Source organism: Amblyomma maculatum, chromosome 8, assembly GCF_055883805.1.
Source record: "Amblyomma maculatum isolate TAMU_Amacu chromosome 8, ASM5588380v1, whole genome shotgun sequence".
Taxonomy (NCBI): domain Eukaryota; kingdom Metazoa; phylum Arthropoda; class Arachnida; order Ixodida; family Ixodidae; genus Amblyomma; species Amblyomma maculatum.
In genome coordinates, this window is record NC_139351.1 from 35,386,406 (window position 1) to 35,408,282 (window position 21,877).

General features: G+C 45.4%; 1 protein-coding gene across 3 annotated transcripts in view; it reads left to right on the forward strand.

Annotated features, from left to right (window-relative positions):
* Window positions 1-21,877, forward strand: part of LOC146180970 (protein zyg-11 homolog B-like) — a 95,895-nt gene that overhangs the window by 49,731 nt on the left and 24,287 nt on the right. For all 3 annotated transcript variants that reach the window (XM_084576206.1, XM_084576207.1, XM_084576208.1), the window contains exons 9-14: window positions 1,425-1,535; window positions 4,596-4,737; window positions 6,738-6,808; window positions 8,729-8,776; window positions 14,302-14,369; window positions 15,096-15,225. In XM_084576206.1, coding sequence (XP_084432332.1) covers window positions 1,425-1,535; window positions 4,596-4,737; window positions 6,738-6,808; window positions 8,729-8,776; window positions 14,302-14,369; window positions 15,096-15,225 — 570 coding nt within the window. The remainder of the gene's footprint in view (window positions 1-1,424; window positions 1,536-4,595; window positions 4,738-6,737; window positions 6,809-8,728; window positions 8,777-14,301; window positions 14,370-15,095; window positions 15,226-21,877) is intronic.

Below are 21,877 nucleotides of genomic sequence, written 5' to 3' on the forward strand. Positions count from 1 at the left end.
TTCCAACCGGGAATAAAGTTCAACTAACACGTGCATATAACAGCAAGTCAAGAGGTACCGCATTGTTTAAAAGTTTTGTCTGCTTGTCTAATGTCGCAAGGTATGCTCTTGCGTCAACATATGCTTGTTTGGGATTTCCTCTTAGCTTTGTAGCGAAACATCGACGGGCAATAGCTCGGCTATCAGCAACACAACGCTAACCTCTCCCCCCTTTCACCGCGCACATGGCGGAAGGAAATGTTGGACATGCGCCTTTTCATATGCGGGAGCATTTTCTTGACAAGCTAACTCTTGCGTAACGTAAGAATAATATGCTTCTGATTGTGTGCTTAAATATTACAGCATAAGGCCATTGATTTCGGCCTCCTCGAGAACCTCTAGACGAAGCACAAAACAAGTCCGAGGATCACCAAGGTCGCATAATATAGTGAAGGTTTGTCAAAGAAAAAAGAATATGCGAATAAAATATTTTTGCTGAAGAAAAAAAAAAGCTCTCAGTGATCACCGTCCACGGCGTGCATGCAATAGCCCAGCCGACACCGCGAATAGCAGACGACAGGGGGATGAAATCTCATTGTCACGTCAGCAGCTAATGGTTGCCAGACCAGAAAGCGGCTTTCGATATTATTAATAAAAATTCATTTTAAAACTATTTATTGAACCGAATAAGTTCAAATTTCGAGGATTTAAATACATGTGTGGAGTGAAACGCAATAGTCGTTTTATGCTCAAATATTAGCTGTCATGACCCCTTAAGGCCTTGTTCTTCAGACAACCTGATGTTGGTGTTATGGGAGTCAGTGTTGTGAGAGAAAGGTCACAGACATGCTTCTGACAGGTGGCTTATCCTGTGAGATGGGAAGGTGACGGGAATTGAATCCTCTGGGACACTTGGACCCTGAGTCAGACAATCTATCCCCAGGCCATGGAGGCACATTCATACAGCTTGGCTAAATCGGGCTTTGTATTTAGATCAGGTGGTGTCCCACATAGTGGGGTAGCCTCTGTTATCCCACACATGAAGAGAGTAGCATTTAATTAGAGTACCAAAGTCCATGTAGTGCATGAATGACCACTAGAAAAGGTTGTAAGGGCTTGGTCTGTGGGAACAGCAATCATTTATGCTGCTTCACTCATTGTTCAGCTGCACATTAAAGGCAGTTTGTTCAAACACTGATGCATGAATCATTCAATTTTTCCGGCTTTTTTTTTTTTTTTCACATGTCCTCAGCCTAGACCTTTTGTCTTTGTCACGTCTCAGTGCCAGGGAACATTGTGATAGGACGTTTCAAACGCCACAACAAGTTTAGTTTCGGGTGCCATTGCTGCAAATGTGTGAAGTAGAGTGGCAGAAAACATTGCCAGAACTAGAACTGTTCTCTCCTGTCTGCAGTAACACTGTGTCCCTTGTCTGTTGTGGGCAGACTTTTGACAGGTACCACTGTGCACGGCTTGTGATGGACTCCTTGTTGGCCTTCGATGACCCATCCATGAACCGGATGTCAGTGGCCATCTGCTCCATCTTAGCTGCCAAGGTGAAACACCTTTACTTTTGTTTTTGGCCGTGGAATGATGTAGGCTCTTCTGAATTCATTGTGTTGATTCACTGGGTGTCCACAGTGAGGGCTCGTCAATAGAAACCTCTATAATTTGTATTTTCAGATAATTTGAGCTGCACTACATGGTTTGGTTAAGTTCCATAAAAACCTATTATGAAAAACCCTCTAAATTTTAGTGCATGTCGATTCTGTCACGGATAATTCGAACTGTGCTGTCGTGTCTGGGCAGAGTGGTGCCTGGAAACACCTTTGTGGTATAGCGGCATAGTTACGAGGCTGCATGACTCTAAAGCAGGGAGAGGAGATAAAACCAGAGATAAAAAAATTATATAATGCCATGTAAGAATGGTTAAAGCCAGACTGGTGCCATGACCGGTGCTGCAGCCAACGTTACAGGAGGGTCGGAGCTGGTGGCTGTGGCGGCAGCTGCCTGCTCTCAGTTGTACATGACTTCCATGACATGCAGCTTAAATCGAACCCTGTTAATTCAGAAATATGCATGTTTTATTGTCGGTGCAGTCCAGCCAACGCCTTGTAAGGCTATGGCATCGGACAGGCGCTATGGGTCTCGCACCGGTTAGGCCGCTTCCATGTACGATTAGCACTGTAAGCAATCATCAGAATAGCAGTCCTCGCACCTGAACTGCATTTTGCAGAATTGACCGTCCTCATTGGCAAGCATGATGAATAATGAACAGCCTCATTTCCAGTGGAAGGCTGAATACTTAGTTTCAGTTTCACTTTTATGAGCTTCGCACCGTTTGCGTCAGCCCATGGTGACTGTTGCTATTGATTACGCATCAGGCAGTCAACTAATCGCAGTTACGTGAGGTTTCGGACAACCATTAGCAACACTACATGTTTTGCCCGCCTCATTCTGCTTGGTTTGTTTCGAAAATGGGCACTCGTGGAGTGCCATTCAGCATGCTATGCAGTGAAGCCTCACATATGGTGCAGGCCGTTTGTGAGGGGACGTGGCTGTTATCGCGTCACACTGTGAAGGATGCAGTGGAGGCCCTTATCGCTTTTGAGCGGTTCTGCTTTGGCGTTCCCGACAGTGGGCTCACAGTAAAGCATTGATGACTGTGCAAAAAATGGTCATTGTCGTGCTGTTCTCATCTGTAAAGCAGCCGACTATTACCTAGTTTTTAACCAAATTAATTTGCCGTAATTAAATGCAAGTGGGTTCTCATCAGCTTTGCTGGGGTGATTTGATGATTCGAACTTTGGATATTATTCAAACTCTTTTGCTGATTCCTTGAAGTTTGAATTAATGAGCTTTTACTCTAGTGACACATCTGTTAGTGACCTGTTAGTGACAAGTTTTGGGGACAATTTGTGTTAGTAACAGGGGCACAACTCATTTCATTCTTGGGCCTGAGCTGGGCCCGTGCGCTTGGTGAGTCTGGCCAGGCTAGGTAGGTCAGAGTAGCATTCATTAGCGTAATAACTAATAGAATCAGGATGACCTTAGACTTAGTCAACCAAAGGACTAGGCAGCCTCTCTTAAAGGCTACTCGACAGTGGAGCTTTTCATGGTATCAACCAAGTGATAGAAAAATGCCAGAATATAACCAGCCCCTACACCTAGTATCCATTGATTACGAGAGAAAGCATTTGACTCGGTTTAAACCTCAGCAGTCATGCAGACATTGCAAAATCAAAGTGTAGTTGAGCCATATGTGAAAGCACTGGAAGATATCTATGTTTCTTCATAAAGAAAAAATTAAAATTCTCATAAAGAAAAGTGTTTTCAAGGAGACATCATCTCCCCAGTACTATTCATAGCTTGCTTAGAGAAAGTATTTAGAGGCTCGGAATGGCAGCTGTTAGAGATAAGGCTTGATGGGGGAATCTGCCTTGATGGGAGAATCTGCGATTTGGTGATGACATTGCCTTGCTAAGTAATCCAGGGGACAAATTGCAAAGAATGATTGATGACCTAGACAGGAAAAGCAGAAAGGTAGGCATAAAAATTAATGTCCAGAAGACTAAAGTAATGTTTAACAGTCTAGAAAAGGAACAGCAGTGTACAGCAGGTAGCGAGGAGCTGGAAGTGGTAGGCAGATAGGTCTGCTCAGTACAGGTAGTGACCGCAGATCTGGATCTTGAAAGAGAGAAATAACTAGGGGAATAAGATTGATCGGATCTTGAACGGCAGGTTACCAATATCCCTCCTCATTAGGTAGCGAAGCACCGGTAGAGGTAGGGGAATATGTCTACTTAGGACAGGTAGTAACTGCAGATCCGGACCATGAAAGGGAAACAGCTGGGAGAATAAGACTGGGATGGAGCAGATTTGGCAAGCACTCGCAGATAATGACTAGCAGCTTACCGGTATTGCTCAAGAGGAAAGTATACAACAGTTGCATCTTACCTGTACTTACCTACGGGGCTGATAGGCAGAGGGTAACGAAAAGAGTTCTATTTAAGTTGAGGGCAGTGCAGAGAGTGATGGAATGGAAAATTGTAGGTGTAATGTTAAGAGACAAGAAGCATGCCAAATGGGTCAAGGGATCATGAGTGATTTAATGATATTTTAGTCCAAATAAAGAAGGAATGGGCATAGGCAGGGCATGCATTGCCAAGGCAAGATAACTGGGGATTTTTAACGACAGAAGGTTAGGTGTGTTTGTGGCTAAACTGTGACTGCCTCTTGTGCTGGACAGGTCAAATTGGAGAAATTCGGGAGAGGCCTCTGTCCTGCAGTGGGTATAGCCAGGCTTGTGCTGATGATGAAATGGCACCTCCCTTGTGGAAGTACTTGTGGAAGGAGGAGTAATGTCTTGTAATGTTGATGATTTTCAATCGGCAGTCTTCTGCACATTTACTAGCATGGATTGAATTGATTAACTATCGGCATAGCTGTATACATTTGCTACAGCTGTGTAGATCATTACTGAAGGGATGTTGAACTGAAGTGCTGCTTGCAGATGCACTCATTGTGCTTGAAAAGGTGATTCAAACACCGCTGCATAAACATGCCTTGCAAAATGTGGCTGGTGCTGCAGGCTGATCCTCCCTTGTTTGGTGCAGATCTCAACTTCGGAGACGTCCTCGTTGGGTGCCAAGCCCGAGTACATGGAGCGGCTGCTGCGCATTGTCAAGAGCAAGTTGTACGCTGGTGAGGTGGACATCATGATGAAGTTCACGCTCAGCGCACTCTGGAACCTGACAGGTAAGAGAGAGGCATCCTCAGTTTACTGCTCACTTCATGCCTTTTTATGCATTGATGTCATCGATGTAGAGAGTTCACTGGAGCTTTGTGGTTGTAGAGGCACAGATTTTGGATCATGTGTAGCACTGTGGAGAAGTGAAGGATATGATTGAAATGTGCTTGACTACTTTTCCTTATCAAAAAGTGAAAACAAGGGTGGCTGACTACATGTTATCAAGATTTGAACAGTTTCCCAAAATTATGTTAAAACATATTTCTCGTTGTCCTCCCAACGAGCAGAGAGCTGTTGAGACACTTTAGTGACAGTTCTTTAGCAGTTGTGTTTGTGCATAGTAACCCCAAAGGCGCCACATTTGAGTACATTTACTGAGTGCCTGGTCTTGAATACGTCTGAGCAAGGGTTTGTTCTATGTTCAGCGGCACTTCATAGTAGACTTGTGAACTCTCAGTTAGTCTACATGTAACGTTGCTGGGATGAATCCTGAAAGTGAGAGAAATTCCAGGTGTGATGTATTTTGGAGCCCAGGGAGTTTGTTAGCAATAAGCTTGCTTGTTAGCAATAAGGTCCTCAGGGTGGTTGTGCAAAAATTTTCCTTGGGCTGAAATTAAGGGCATGCGAATATTGAAATCTTTGAGTACGAATCGAATACGAATATGGAAAAAGATGCCTTCAAATATCAGATATCTGCTCAGTGAAAAAAAAAAAAAAGGAATATTATAAAATACCAAGCATTATTCGTCTTGTTTATTTCAGAATTCACATTGTATTTTCAAAGAAAATCAAACCAGAATTGCACAGATGTGTATACCCTACTGAACAATGCAGTATAAATTTTATATAGGATTTCATATGCCAGTTTGTTTTTGTACAGGAAAGGACCCGCATGAAACTGGGTGGAGCTGTCATGTTGCAGCTGAATACAGTAAACTCTCGTTAGTTCAGCCTTTAAGGAACTAGAAAAAATATCTGAAACATCTCAAAGCTAGAATTATCCAATTGCCTGGAAAAACTGACAGAAACCGTTTCCATCGCAGTAATTTTATCTGCTGAATTCTGCATTTGAGATGCAATTGAGATGCAATTGAGATGCATTTGAGATGGTTTGAGAAGTCTGCATTTGAGATCCAATTGAAGTGTGAACAGTGTTCTTTTCCCGGTCTAAAGTGCTTCACCTTGAGCACATTTTCGAGAAGGCTTTCTTCACAAAAGTTCCCCTCTACAAAATGGCTCCGTCGCGTTTTGAGGACGCTTCACTGCATAGTTTATCCATGCGGTCGAGCATTGCACTGAAGTGCCATGTGCAGGGCTGTCAATTCGAAAATTTTCAATGTATTCGGTAATTTTTGGATATTCGGAAATTTTGAATATCAGTCTATCTAATACAAATATGAATTGGATAACAAACGTATTTGATTTGTATTTGTAGATTCGAATATTCACACACCCCTAAAATTGGCTGAGTGATACACTCAAAACGACACCGCTCGTCCTGTTCTCTGTGTCCTTCCCTTGTTTGATCACTGCATCTACTTGCTCAGTGACATGATTGCATTGTCACTTGTGCATAATGTGAGTTTTAGTTTGGGCAGAATCAGTGGTACCTTTTCAGGTGCATACTACTTTTGGTCAGAATTTCTGGTGGAGGGAAATGGCAGTGTCTGAATTGATATAGCTAATATTTATCGGCAACAAAATAAACAACTTGGCAACATTATGTTTCTTACATTAGAAGATAACTTGCCAAACTTTGTTTTGTTTTGCAAGGATTTATTGAAATAGGCCTCTGCTGTGAAATATACATTCTGGTGACAAGTTCAACTTTGTTGCATATGTTTGCTGATGAGAAATCCTCCTTGTAGGTTCGTTTGTTGAAATGGCATTTGTACTTATGCAGAAGAAGTGTTGAGTTATGCTTTGGTTTCTTGTGCCTCCTGTGTGCATGGCTATGCTTTGCTGTTTTTCTTAAACACTGAAGCCCTTTCTTCTGCTTCCCCCACAGATGAGTCTCCCAAGACATGTTCAGTGTTCCTCTCCAAGGGGGGCATGGAGCTGTTCCTCAATGTTCTCGAGGTGAGAGGCACACACTGTCAGTTTGCCGAGTGTGTTCCCTTGTGCCACTCAAAGTTGTCCGAACGAGCGCAGGTGTGGACATGCAAACTGCACTGACATCTTATTTGTTTATTCGCCGCACTTGTTCTCAGATATTTTCAAACTCGCATGTTTTTTTTTTGCCCCTCAGACTTTTTTGTGCCACGCTGAGGCACATAGCCTCAAAATGCGCCTAAATTTTACTATTAAGGGGGCTCTGACGAGATTTCTATCACAATTTTTATGTTCGCAAAATCTGGTAGTACAGCATTTCATGACTTTTTTTGTCACTTGTTCGGCAGCAAAAGATGGATTTATTGCGGAGATATGTGGAGGTCTTTTCTCCACTGCTTGGATTGAAACTCAATTTATCTCTACTCGGATTGTGTAATTGCTGGTGCATGTAGAGCAGGGCTCCCTAGCTTCAGCTGAAATTGAAGCTGCTGCTGGCCGGAACCTTCACTTTGTTTCCACCAGCCATAGATCCCGTTTACGAGTTGGACATTCTTGCGGTGAATGCTGGCCTGCACTTCAACGAGCTTGACCTCCACAGAACATGCATTTAAAATATTTAAAGGTGGGCAGCTCGACTATCAGGATGTCAGGAACGGCCGAATGCCTGACAATGCAGTAGTATCGGCATCAAATGAAGCTGCCAATGCAGCCACCAACATCACCGGGCCACCTAGGGACATTTTCGGATAGTAGCCAGAGGTGAACCGTGCATTATGCCAGAAAATGAACTGCATAACACTTGATCCATTTTGCATTATTTCTCTGTTTGTGAACCAACCAAGGTGTCCTTCATTCAACGCTTCCTTGGGAGTTACACAACTCAAGTGGCTTACCCAAAAGTTGTCAGCATTACTATTCTGATTAATATTCTGAAATTGATACACCAGATAGTAGCTCTGCTTAGCAAGAATCATGTGCATATCGAGACGTTGCCAAAAAAGTGAGCATTGTGAAAAATGTGTTGGTTGAGGTGTGCATGGATTTAGGTATATAAGGGACGAAGCGCTTTGAAAGTCAGAGGTTTCATGGAAGTCTATTGGAGAACCCATAATTTACAGAATGGATACATGACCTGTCACACAACATTGAGGTGGGGGGGGGGGGGGGAAGGGGGGTAGGGCACGAGCCATTGTAAGTCTATTGGACATGGATGCGTTCTTGCTAATGAACAAAATTTATCATTCCTGTGCGTACAGAACGCCACTGCCAGTTTCTCGTGGCGGTGATGTCTGGGCTGTGCGCCACTGCAAAATGCTTGCAAAGCATGGAGTGCAATTGGTGATCACAGAGTCAATGATGTGTGGGCACTGCTTACTGCTCAAGGCTTTGATCATTGCTCATGCATTGTCTGTAGTGGCGAGGGAGAGCGTTTGGAATGTCTGAAATTCTGGCCATTGTACACAATGCACTCTGGCCGGGGAATTTTATGAATTCTTACCAGTCTGTTTCATATCACAGACATTCTGCTTTAATTCACTTTTGCTCAAATTTTCTTCTGGCATTTGCTCCTTTTTTGTTTATTTTGATTGGGTTATGCCTGTGGTGACCTCTGGTTGGGTGTGGGCTTTCACTCATCAGTGTTTACTCTGAGGTCTCCAATTATCAAAACTGCAGCACCAGACATGAACTAAATTGACCCGATGCCCACAAGATGCATAGTTTATGGTGCATACATGCCTCTTGTGCTGAAACCGAGACACTTGTGTGCATGCTGAATATGGTGGTGCATTCTTATTGTGGCAGCCAAGTTGTTTCAACCGTTTGTGTACATCTTTTTCTGGCTCTGAGCTTTTCTTGCTGCCGTGTAGGACATACACCACCGCTCTTGCCACTGCAGTGCTTGGTTTGCCTGCTTCCTAAGTTGAACATTGCTGTTCTTCCTTCCAGCTCTTCCTTGGAGAAAGTGCGGTTGAAACCAAGGTGCTTGGACTTGTGGTGAGTTGTCGTTTCTTGCCTGCTTGTTTGCCGCTGTTTGCTATTTGGGAAGAAAACAGTGCGCTTTTTGTACATGCACTCTAAAGAGCTGATACGGTGGGGTCTTGGTAATACATATCTCTAGGGGTTGCAAAAAAAAATTGTGTCAACCAAACTTTTGTATCGTCGGGATGGAGCAGTGAAAATTTGTGCAGAGAAGTAAATGAAATGCATTCATGCAGATTTACTTGCAGCTGAGGGAAGTTATTTACAATGCGGATGGCTATCATGACGTCAGCGATATGCATGCTACGTGTTGCCTCGACTACTTCCTGTGTGCACAGCATGACTAGGGATCACATAGTGAACATTGTGTGGACATGTTGGTTGAGGTTGCGGTCGTGGCTTATGGGTTGGTATCATATGCAGTGATGTGGAAAAGTGTCAGGAAAAGCCCAAGTTTTGCACATCGTGTGCAGTGATGCTCACTAAATTGAGGATTATTAATCCATAGCATTCCGAAGTTCGTAACTTGGTTTGCATCGTTGGGGTTCTACTGTAATTGGTGGGGCTGCATTGGTGCAGCATTCTGAGAATGGCCTCCACCTGTGTTGTGGTGAGCTGTAGTGGGAAGGTGTCTGTCTCCCCATCACATGATGTGCCCAAAGTGACAGCAGTTTTTATGAGCAGAGCATACTTAAGCAACATACTCACTAGTGTGCTGCATAGTGGCAGTTCCCCATAGGAGGGAGTGGCACCGTATGCAATGACTGCCACCAGTCGTCAATTGAAGGTACTGCACATACTAAACAAGCTGAGGCATCATCATCATCGTTATAAATCAGCACTAATTTATAAAAGATTTTATATTTTGTTTTTATAGTTTTTTTATGGCTTAAGGGGGACATGGGTCTTGAGCAAAATTTTCTTAATATTTGTCCTGTCAGTATGAAATTTGCAGGGTTTATGTAAATTCTTGTGCTGGTTTCAAATATGTTGTTAGTTTTCTTCTAAATAAATTTGCTGAGTAGTTACAGCAACTTTTGCTGTTCCAGACTTGCGGGAAGCTTGTAAAAATATCTACTGAAGGGAAATTGCTAAAATGCACATGGATCTGTTCCTGAATGTCTAAGGAACACTATAAAACAAGTTTTGTGCTCCTGCCTTACTACAAGCCAAAGTTATGGAAGTTTTAAGTTTCAGCTTCACAAGTGCAACCACCCCCTTTCTACATCTTCTTATGTTTAAAAATTTTTCATGCAGTTGAGACCTTGTATAATAGCTTTATTGTGTTCCTTTAACACTCACGAGCCAGTAAAAAAAAAAATCATTACAATCTAACGAGTAGGAGAGCCACAATGCCACCCGCAAAATAGAAGGGTAGGCAAAATTTTCATTTTGAGAAAAATGGAAAAAACGAATTGCAATGTCAAACACTAATTTAATCAAACAAAAACTGTAGAAATGCAGGTCACTGTAGCCTAGAAGGCTCCTGGACAGTAATCTGCATTGGGTTTGCCCTTCTGCTTTCGTTTTGCAGCACATTCAATTGTCACTTTTTTTTTTTTTTTTTACGTACGTCATTTTGCTACGTCCTCGCATCAAGACCGCGATGAGGAACATTTATCGCGGAAAATAAATGTAATTTGGAGCTGTTTGCTGCTTCCCAGTGCTCTGCATTGCACTGGAAGCAAGTGAATTCCCTAAGGACTATGAACGAGGTCCGATCGGCGCAAGCGCGCGGCGAGCTCTACGAAGACGACGTGTCCCGCAGTTTACGCATTGGAGAATGTTTGACGGCGATTCCTTATCCCCGTTCACTTTTTTAAATGCCAATATCGCCGCCGTATGTTTTACGCTTCGCCAATCTCGGCAAACTGTTTAGATCTGACGATCGTGAACTCCGCATCGCCAAGCGGACTGTCCGCCGCGCTGCCGTCATCGTTACGAACACAATCCGTCTACCGCTTCGTTGCTGGAGTTGGCGCGAGTTCAAGCTTTTCCTGTTTTGAGCTTATCTTTCTGCTCATCTGCGGCCTGCGTTATCATTGTCGCGGTGGGTGCGACCGCTGGCAGTAGCAGTCCCCCATGCTGGGGAACACGCTAGGCCTACTTCAGGCTCGTACACACGATCGTTCGGCGCACGATTTTCGTCGGCCTGAGCGCGCACAGCCGGGGCAGGGCATCACTTGAGATGATTATTCAACTATTTTTTTCACTTTTTTCACAAATTCTTGCCATGAACGCACCTCGCGGTTTTGAACCAAGCACGGCCGGCGTCACGTCTCCGCCGTCTCCCCGCGGCTCGGGCGCGCCGAGCAGGCGCCGTCAGCCAGCTCCACCAATGCTGGGACGCCTTATCGTCACGTGCACCCCGAAAGCCAATGGGATTGCAAATGCCACGTTTTCTTTTTTGCTATTTTTTATGAGACCAATGGGCGAATGTAAACAGAGAGGCGGCAATTTGAAGACGAAAGGCGGCTCTTTCGAATGAGACCAAGCTGGCTACGGTGCCGCGCACAAAATGGGAGCTACGCCTCGCGGAAAATGGTTGTTTCGGGGGTCGTTTTCGGCCCAAATTTGGGCGACATTGATTATATAAATTGGCATTGTGACTAAAATACCGACCCTAGAGATGAAAAACTTAGCAGATAGGTAGATAAAGAGCTACTAATTTCGCAAATCACATTTTCTAAAAAGTGATTTTTTCGCGATTTTTTGGTCCGAAAGACCCGTGTCCCCCCTTAAATTTAGAACTTAATGATTGCTCGCCATGAAAGGGAATGGCCATGTCCACCTCAGCCCTCAGCAGACGATCTCGTTTAGCAGATAATATCACTTTTGCAGGGGGCGTTTGCCATGTGCATAGGTGCGTAATTTCTCTGGTGCATGTCTTATGTGACGTCTGTTAGTTTGAGACGGGTTACTCATCAAAATGCCATATCACAAGTATGTCCAGGTGAAGTGTCCTTGCAAAGAATGGGCATATTTAATGTCGGTGCTCCAGATTGGATCTATTTAAAACAACAGAAATATGTTCATGTTCATGGCCTTGGTTGGTGCTGGATGACTTGCAGACTGGGTAAAGGCATTAAGCAGGCAGATGGGAGAGGGACATGTGCCAAAGGAGTCTCTCGCGATTCAGTTGAGAGCGGCTCGGCCAACTTCCTAATTTCTAAAGCCTAAAGACCTAAAGAATTCCTAGCGCTCCTGAAGCCGCTGTAAAAGCCTTGCACACACTCACTGTTAGCAGCACCCCCTTGTGGCAGCCGCTGGCAGCCGTTGCTTTTGGTGCCGCCTCAGCACCCTCGGTTGGCACACTAGGCGGTATATTCTGGCCACTGTAGTTACACTTTCGATATAGTGGCATGAAATCCATTTTTCACTAAACCTTGTGCATTTGGATCCCACTTATGACGTTGGTACTTAATACAAGCATCTCATTTTAATGTGTATCTGTTTTTTGTTCGAGGCTGGCAGGGTACCATACCTGCGGCTGGAGATATGGCAGCATACATACACTGCCCCACCACCATCCCATTCATAGATGCCTTGGTCTGAGCAATCCTGGTCTGGGTGACGTGGATGTGCCCATCCCCACAGCTATTGTTCTTGCTATGTGTTGCTAGAGTAGACTAGCCACAGCAAAGTTCAGGTTCCTCTGTATCCTGTTGTCTCACACCAGAGTGAAGCTCTGAGTGCTGGCATCAAAGAAAAGCTTGGCATGACACAGACTATCGAATGGCAAAGGAAGTGTATGGCACCCTGTGGGAAGGCCTTCCATTGACTGCAAGATGTGCAAATGTGGAATGAAGAGCGAGGGAGCCTTGTTCCATACTCCACACTGCTGATTAGTAGGGTTGTGCGAATGTTCGAACGTTTCGAATATCAAGCAAACATCAGTATATTCAGAAGTCTCGCATATTTTCAAAGTATTTTAAAATTCAAGAACTCAGAAAAGTTAAGCTTGGGCATGCTCTGGCACTTTCGCACGATTTCATTGCTCTGATGTCGCACACAAAGCATACCGGCTGTGGAATCACTCCAGGCGGCCACGTCTACAGTTCAGCCTTGGACAGCTGCGCTGTTCGGCATGTCGCCGGCAGATACATGTGATATGGGGTGAAGCCTGGATGCAAAAGCCAGTGAGTCAAAGTGGGAATAGCGATGCACTTGCCTTACAGAAGGCCTGAATGACAACAATGGAGAAGATAAGAATGTGGAGCTACCAACATTCCCGAGACAAGCGATCGGTCAGTGTTGGCATTTGCTTAGCTCCGGCATCACGAGCTTGCTCATGTCTGATTAACGAGCATGCAACGCCATCAACTTACATCAGCGTCGCCCAGGACTCTGCTCCTAGTTCAAATTATCAAAATTTCCTAATTAAGTAGGTCGAGTAAACTAAATTTTACTGTATTAGAACTCCCATGGGCCACACCAGAACTCATTGCCATGAAAGATGAAATTTTCTGATTGATTGAGACGGTTATGATGTCATGAAAGTCACGTAAATGCTAAGATTAAAACAGAACAGGGGTTGCAAAATAAAACTGCTGTGTGAGCAGGACAGTGCAACATGGTGAAAGGGTTCAGAGCGATGCAAGGAACATTGCACCCTTGTATGACAGCAACTCGCGAAAATACGCCTCATTTGTCTCAGGTTGACACCGCTTCAGTCTTTGTCCCGGCAAGACTCCACTCCGCTGTCCGTGTACATCCAGCTGGCCCGTTTCGCTAGCCGGCTGCGCAACCACCCCCTGCAGGGCTCCCGCCGGGAATCCTCGTGCCTCACTTCCGTTGCTCTTATCTCCCCTCACTGCCACGATGATCACATGCCGCCTCCGCAATTAACAGCTTGCTTATGCGCTGTCGCGCTGCATGTGCTAGCAGCTAGACAAATGGAAAAGTGCATGCATAGTTTGAAACAAAGGAGGGACACCCACAGTTACGAGGCACATGTTTACATGGCATTCAGACTGATGTGGACATGACAAAGCCACCACGGTCATCAGAGTCAGCGTGATGAGGTGCAGACTACCAGTCACCGAGCCGTGCCCAATCCAACATCTTGCATGCACTTAAAACATGGGAACAGGGTTGGCTGTCCTTAATCCTAGACAAAGCCATGTGCCTACATTTCTCAGGAAGCATAGTGCGGGAAGAACGGAGGATGAAGACGAGACGGGAGAAGCGCTTTCAACACAGCTTTCAACACGGCTTGTCCCGTCTCTTTGTCCTCCGTTCTTTCTACGCTTCCTGAATTATGATTATATATTTATCAACCTGCCCAAGCGATTCCCTTCTCCCTACATTTCATTTTCATGCCTGAGGTGTCCTGTCTGCCCATCAGAGGATTGCATCAGGGATGCTGAAGCTTTGTAGTTTCAAGATAAGTTTTTCTGAAGTTGCTATTTTTGTTGGACGTTATTTCAGCTTTAAAACAGAGCGGACATAGTGAAGAAATGAAACTGGGCACTTCATTTCTCTCAGCACCAAGTGTTTTGTGTTGATTGTGCTGTTGACACATTTTCATTGTTTCACAGAATAACATTGCGGAGGTGCCGAGTCTACGGAGCGACCTTATGAAGGATAACCTGATGCGTATTTTGCGGTGAGTCTCGTATGGAGTGGCTTTCCAGGGTTGCATTTCCTCATCTGTGAATGCATGGCACTTTATGTGGCAAACTCTTGGCAACTTTTGCAATGAATGTTCAACGTTCGTTGTTGCCCCAGTAAAGATACAGTGGCCGCTCTGTTTTTGTGTGCGATTTCCTTTCGTCGCTTAGGATGTCATGATAGTCTTTGTGAATGTTATAGCCAGTTCCACATGGGGTGAATGCGTTATCTAATTTGGACCCGCTATCAAAGGGGGTTGTTCAACACATTATTAAGAAAAACAGGTACATAATTTAGGTTTTCAGGCAGCTTAAAATGCATCTATGGAACCTATCATTAAACCTAATAATTTGCACGGTGCATGCTTTTGTGGAATTGTTTTTGAAAGTTGCGTTCCATGAACTTTAAAGACCTGCCACAAGGAGTATCGCCATAGCTGTGAGTAGCACATAAGCTTACAGTCTGGACCACACGGCTACAGCTTGCCATGGTCACCTCGTCACAGAGGAGTGTCAGGCATCTCTGCATTATGGGCATAGCTTTTCTGAGCTGATGACAAGGTATAGTTGGTGACTGGTTAAATATAAAAAAAAAACAACTAGTTTACTCAAGCTTGTAGCCTGTTGCCAAAGCTGGGATGGCGAGCTAGAAATTCACTGCTTTTCTCTCGAAAGAAAGTGGCTGACGGGGCATCAAATTGACGTGTGTTTGTGTCATGCAGGAACCTGCTGCACTCAAGCCAGATCGATGTGAGCTACTTTGCGGCTGGCATCGTGGCACACTTGGCGAGTGATGGAGAGGAGCAGTGGACAGTCACATGCGTCACACTCAAGGAGATGCTCAAGGAACTGGTGAGGGTCTCCTCTGTATCAACTTGAGTGTTTCACATACCCAGTGCACTTTCTCAACTCCTTACTGAAACTACTGAGGAGGAACAACCCTTGGCCTGATTGCTACTGCAGTAACATACATGCTTGCAGGCTTGCTCTAGTAGTGAAAATGCTGCACACTTTTCTGAGCACTTGTGCAAATGTGGTTCATTTTCGCAGAGTACTAGCACAATATTGTTAAGGGCCTTATTCATTGTAAAACATGGCATAGTTGTTATGTTATTGTGGAAATCCAGATTGGTCAAAAGGATCATGACATCATGCAGATTTGAAAAGAATTAAAAGGTAAGACGAATTGTGATTACAGTTAAGCCCCTACGTAACGAGCCACCATGTAGGGAATTTCTCTATATTGTGAAGCTCTTCAGTTTCCCAACACTGCCCACAGTGAAGCTTATGTATTTGAAAACTCCATGCAACGAACATGTTGTGGTGGTTGACCGTGATAAAGCAAACTCGCAATGCCGACTGTCTCTCAGCTAGGGCTGAATCTCTGGAAATTTGTCAGAACAGTTTCTTTCATCATGATAAAACACGAACTGACATGACAAGAATGTCTGCGATCTCAATGAGCGACCTCAGTTGATGCAATTCAAAAGTAGTGAAAAATAGCTGTCACGAGATGCCGGCACTGATAGCTTTTGCGCGTCGGTAACTGGAGTAGCGTAAAGTGCCGGCGGCGCGCAGCAGTGACTCTATAGTGGTGGCCAGACCAAGAGCGGGAATATTCGTGAAGACGAAGACACTACCTCGCCCGACGGCAGCAGAACTGCGCGCACTCTTCTCTAGCCTGACCATGGTTCCTCTGGCAGACTTTCTCCTCCGCCAACCCCACCTCTCTGTTCCACTCGTAGTTGGTTCGTGTGAGGCCGTGGCAGAGGTGGAGGCTGCTGTTGCTGCAGTCGCGCCACGCAGCGCGATTGCAAAACATTTCACCACTTCTGTAACTTCAAGTAATGGGAATTTACTGTAAACGCATTTAAGGTACTCTTTCCCACATTTAATTTTCATTCTGATGTCCATTCTGCATTCTCTTTTCTAGTCTTCATGTGAGAACTGGTTTGGTTTGGTTTATAGGGTTTAACCTCTCAAAGTGACGTACACTATGCGAGACGCTGTAGTGGAGGGTTCCGGAAGTTTCGACGACCTGGAGCTTTTAATGTGCACTGACACTGCACAGCACACGGGTGCCTTGCTTGCATGTAACGAAAACCTGCACGTAATGAAAAACCTTGGACTTATCATTTTGTTATAACCAAGTTCACTTGTTGCAGCATAACTCAATATCATTATGACATTTAAGAAAGTAAAGTGAATTAATTGTGCTGGGAATGAAATTGGAGTATTTAGAAAGGGATCGAACCATGAGTCAGGCACGCTACCCCTAAGCCATCGAGGCACGTTTGTTCAATTTGGTTTTAAAGGGGGCTTCATGCGTGTTGTGATAAATTAATATAAAAGAAATAAATAAAAACAAAACAAGAAAACGTTTCCATCAGCATCCGAAATCTTGGTTCACTGGCTGGTGCTGGCTGAACAATATACTCTCTCTGCCACCTTGTACAAAATGTGAAAAATGGGAGACCAAAATTAAGCTGTGGCACTGTTTTCAAGGGTGGGGTCATCCTTTTGCTTTGTCTGTTGTTGTCAGAGTTGCCTCAGGGGGGGAGGGGGTGCGCGCAAGCAACTTTGCATCATCGAATTTAGGTTTTGAGTAGAGCTTTTTTGGCAATCTCTTGCTGCACCGGTCATACCTTGATGTGGCCTTCCATCAGGGGTCCGTCCTAATTAACCTGTGCGAGACTGTTATTGTCCACACTAATGAGTGTGCGGCACCCTACAGTTACATGGTCATTGGCAGAGACTAAGTCAGCAGTTCGAATTATCTGGATTGGTGAGGGACAAGCTTTTACTCTAGTACATGCCAACCTGAAGACTCAAATTTTTATAGTCGACGACTGATTTTTCGGACTCTCAACGGACCACGAAAATGTCCGAAAAATCTGGCAGTCCGAAAAAACAAATGTGCACCGAAAAAAGCTCAATTTATTGCCTATTATTCACTTTGAGGCCGGAAAAAGTCATGAATGCTTTTCTGCACCACGCTCCGCTTCCGTGCTAACAGGTCCGCCTGCATTTCGCTTGCATCAGCTCAGCTTGCGTCGGCGCGCTGGTGCAGGTGAGTCGTCGTCATCGCTCTCAGACTCCACAAGCACTTGGCGAATAATTTCTACATTTGTGAGCCCAGCGCACAGTTCCAACTCGTGGCCTACGTCTGTGAACTCTGAAAACGAGATGGCCGATGGAATTTCGACACCAGCAGTGCGAAGGTCGTGAATGAGCTGCTCACTGCCTGACAGCTGCTCGACGATGCTCTCCTCGTCCAAGGCAGCCGACTCGTCATTCAGCACAAATCCCGCATGGCGGAAGCAATTGCGCAGCGTTGTGAGTGCCACCGACTTCCACGCATCGGCGAGCGTGCTAAGTGCTCCAAGCTAATCGACAGAGTAGGTTTTCTTACTGTCGAGGAACACCACAATCACCAACCACTGGATCACAACACCGACTCCGTTGAGTGCCTTCTTGCTGCCGCGTTGCACAAAAAACAAAACAAAAAAACAAAAAACAAAAACTCCTTACAAAATTCGGAAACAGCTTCTTGAAGGACTACAACCACCAACTACCAACCACTGGATCACAACACCGACTCCGTTGAGTGCCTTCACTGCCTCGTTGCACGCAAAAAACAAAACAAAACAAAAAAAACTCATAAAATCTGGAAACAGCTTCTTGAAAAACTGAAGCCGATTCAATTCAATGAGAGCCACAGTAGCGACAGAACGTAGTTCACGCATCAGCATGACCACGGCTAGGCCTACTCGCTACGCTCTGCAACGCACTTGAAACGCACGGCAGACACACACAGGAACAGGCAGTCCCTATACCTGCCTATACCTCCCAGCGGCCACGAATTACAGACGCTAGCGCCAAACTCCTCTTTATAGATTATAGCGGGAGGGGGTGCGAAAAAATGGACTTGATGGGGAGGCCGTATAGCGGAGCGGTCCAAAAAAACGACCCGCTGAAGGGGGTGTCGTAGGTTGCTTCAAGCAGAGCGGGTCGCGCACTCGCGTGCGCCCGTGCCTGAGAGAACGCTCTGCCTGTGGATTTTCTACCGCATCATTGTTCTACCTCAGCGCGACCGGCTCGTGGCTGGAACAGTATGATAGAAAGAAAAACCACAAGCATAGCGCTCTTGAGGGCGCAGGCGCTCGCGAGCAAGTGTACCTGACTGCAGCAAGGAGTAGCACAGAGAACGGCAGATATCGTTTCCCTTTTTCATACCTGCCAGGTCTCCCGAATTATCCGGGAGACTCCCGAATCTTGATGCTTTTGTTCGATTGTACGACCAAAAAAACAGAAATCTCCTGGAAATGCTCCCACGTTTGGCCAAATCCTTTTTCTAGTCTGGCCGCATAGCTCCAAGGCTATCTACCGCTTGACACCGTAACATCGTGATCAATGAAAGGTCTAAAAAACATAGTCGGCCAAGCGCAGTAGTTAAAACTGCCAGAACTACTTTCACTTTGCTGTTTTAAAGTTAGTAGAACTCTGAAAGTACCACATTCAGCGGCCGGCGCGCTGGCAACATTGGGTTGTAGTTACCAGGAATGGTCCAGCGCGACGAACGCGTCATCTGCTAGGCGACGAAAGTTCCTCAATAGCTCGTGGTGTCTCCCCTACAAAGGCCTCGGTTGATTTTGCGTAGAGATAACGAATGATAGTATTTAAGAATGAAATCTTATAGAGACGAAGGTTTAAAAGCATTTAAAGCATAGCACGACTGCTGCACAGCCACGATCGTGTTCTTCACTTCCCGAGCGTGCGCGAGACGCAAGCGTGTTCCATAGCGCTTCATTCGTTGCAGCGCAGGTTATTCTACCTTATATATCCGAAAAGAGTCATTCTAAAAGGCTCGCAAACGCATGTTTTCGAGACCAGGCAAACTATTTACTGCAGTCATATATGCCGCGCTCACATGAGAGCTCGCCTGAAATGTGATGCTTAGCACTTGCCGTCTCATGCCCATCTGTACTTCCCTTCGTCTTGTCGCGCACCAGTCTGGTGACTTTTTTGGCGGCTCCACCTACGTTAGCGCGTGAGGCCAACGTTCTGAACTTGCTGCTGGATGGCCCCCCGATGGGGAGAGGCTAGAATTAAAGCGCCAAGCTGAGAATATTTGGGTAAGTCTTGCCATGCAGACAAGCTGTGCAAATGAAATCGGTAAGCTAACGGAAGACTCCAGAAGCTGTGAGGATACGATGTGCTCTCAAAGGGACTGAAGAGACCAATGCGCGACCCGTGCTCACCAGCATACTTGCAAGACATTAGTCGCACAGCAAGCTATCCAGGAATACCTAGCCATCGCATTCGAAAAGTAGTGTGATTCCACACTCTCTTGAACTCTCCTTGCTGTCGGCTCCTAATGTTATAGCACGTTAAAGAACTCAAGGTTATTTATTTTGACACGAAACCCTCAAGTTCGGCAGCCTTCATGGCCCATGTGTGGTTTCGGCAATTGTTTTGTACTTAAGGGAAAAAATTCAAATGAGCAACATATATTAGCAGAACACAGATATAGTTGTGAGACTCATCACTCATTAGCCAGTATGAATGACTTCCAGAAAAAAAGGCGCGCGGAACGTCTCCGAAAACATAGCTGTCATGGACAAAAAATCTACAGCAAAACATGCGATGGAAGCTCGTTAGGGACGTCAAACTAACCAGTAAATTGCAGCACAAGCGTTTAGTGTCTCCGGTAACAACTGATGAGTTCACAAAATACTTAACTCGCAAAGCCTGGTATTCTTATTTAGGCCAAATTTGTCATGAAAAAGCGATGCAGTCATGTGGTCATACTGTTCTTTATCACTTTCCGTTCAGGACAGTAAATAGTGCTACTTCAATTTCATTGCTACATCCGAAGGTGCAACACCTCGGCATCCCCGGCGACCCAGAGCGACCACGTTGTGCGTATTTTATGCACACAGAACACTATGGGCTGAAGTTAGCCATAAAACACGCCGCCCGCGTACCGCCGAAGCCCTGTGTTGACTGCGGGTCGTCTGCTCGATCGGGCCATCCATGGCGGCGCTTGGCCACGTGATCGCAGGGGGCCAATGGGCGGCGCCGCGGCAAAGAGAAAACAGCTGCGGTACTTCCAGAATTACAGTGGCTTTATGCTGTTTGAGACTGTAGCGCCGCCACTGCTTGGGGTGATTCAGGCGTGCCTCTAAGGTCGGGTTTTGTCTAAAGTTTCAGTGGCTTAATTTCTGCCTCTAATGTTTCTACACTAACAACGGTTTTTGCTTAGGCAACTTCCGTGTTTACTTGTGTTCTTTGTTACCTTCGGCAGCTCAGTTGCATAGTCTAGTGCAGTTTCAAAGAGGCGTGCGTTGTGTGTTGTTTAGTGCCGCGTTAACGTAGTCCGGCCATGGCGCTAAGCAGTGAGTGCAAGAAATATCTTCAGGTCTTCCTAAGGCAGTATGCTGCTGAGTTTGGATGTATTGTGCCGTCTCGGAAAGGCGAGCATCGTGCGTTTTGCAAAGTTTGCAATTGTGACATAAGCATCTCGCACGGCGGCAGAACGGACTTGGCTACGCACATTTCGTCGAAGAAGCACTCTAGTAACCTTCAGAGTGCGGAGTGCTCCGTGCCATCCGTCATCCGTCATGTCATCCGTGCGGAGTGCTTGCTTATCGATTTCTTTTTAGAGCATAACGTCCTGCTGAGCGCCTCTGAGCACGTGGGACCTGCGTTGCGCAAAATGTTCCCAAAGTCTGACGTTGCGAAGTGCTACGCATGTTCTAGAACTAAGACGACAGCTATTGTCGGTGAAATGGTGCGTCACGCACAAGAGAATACGATGAGTGCCCTGAAAAAGTGTGTTTTCAGTTGCCGTGGATGGTAGTAACGACAGCCAAGCGCAGCTGTACCCGATCGTGGTTACGTATTTTGTTGAATTGGGCGTGATCGATAGCAAACTTGTTGCGCTGAGCACCCTAGAGGGCCAGTTAACCGGGCGCAATATCGCCAGATTTCTGATAGATACTCTGAATTCCTTGGACATACCATTGTCTAACTGCATAGCTTTTGGCTCTGACAACGCCAACATCATGCTGGGAAAGAAAAATGGCGTAGCGGCAGTGCTGACTGAAGCCCATGAAAACGTTATTATAATTGGCTGTCCGTGCTATTTAATCAACATTGCAGTAGAAAAAGCGGCGTGTTGTCTCCCAGTGAAGGTGGACGAAGTCCTGGTAGATATTTTTTTTTTATTTGGAAAAAAAGTGCAAAAAGAAAAGCTGCCCTTAAGCATTTGCAAGAAATGCATAACGTTGAGTACCGAAAAATTCTGAAGCACGCGCCAACCCGATGGCTGTCGCTTGGGAAATGCCTGGAAAGGTTCATGAATTAATGGGGACCTCTGTTGAGTTTTTTTTCTTCATGGGGTGAAAAAAAGAAGCCGCAAGTGCGCAATTTCTGTCATACTACCAAATTCCAAAGACTCCAGTGGTGTTCGCGCAAAGTACAGAACTGGAACACATGCCAT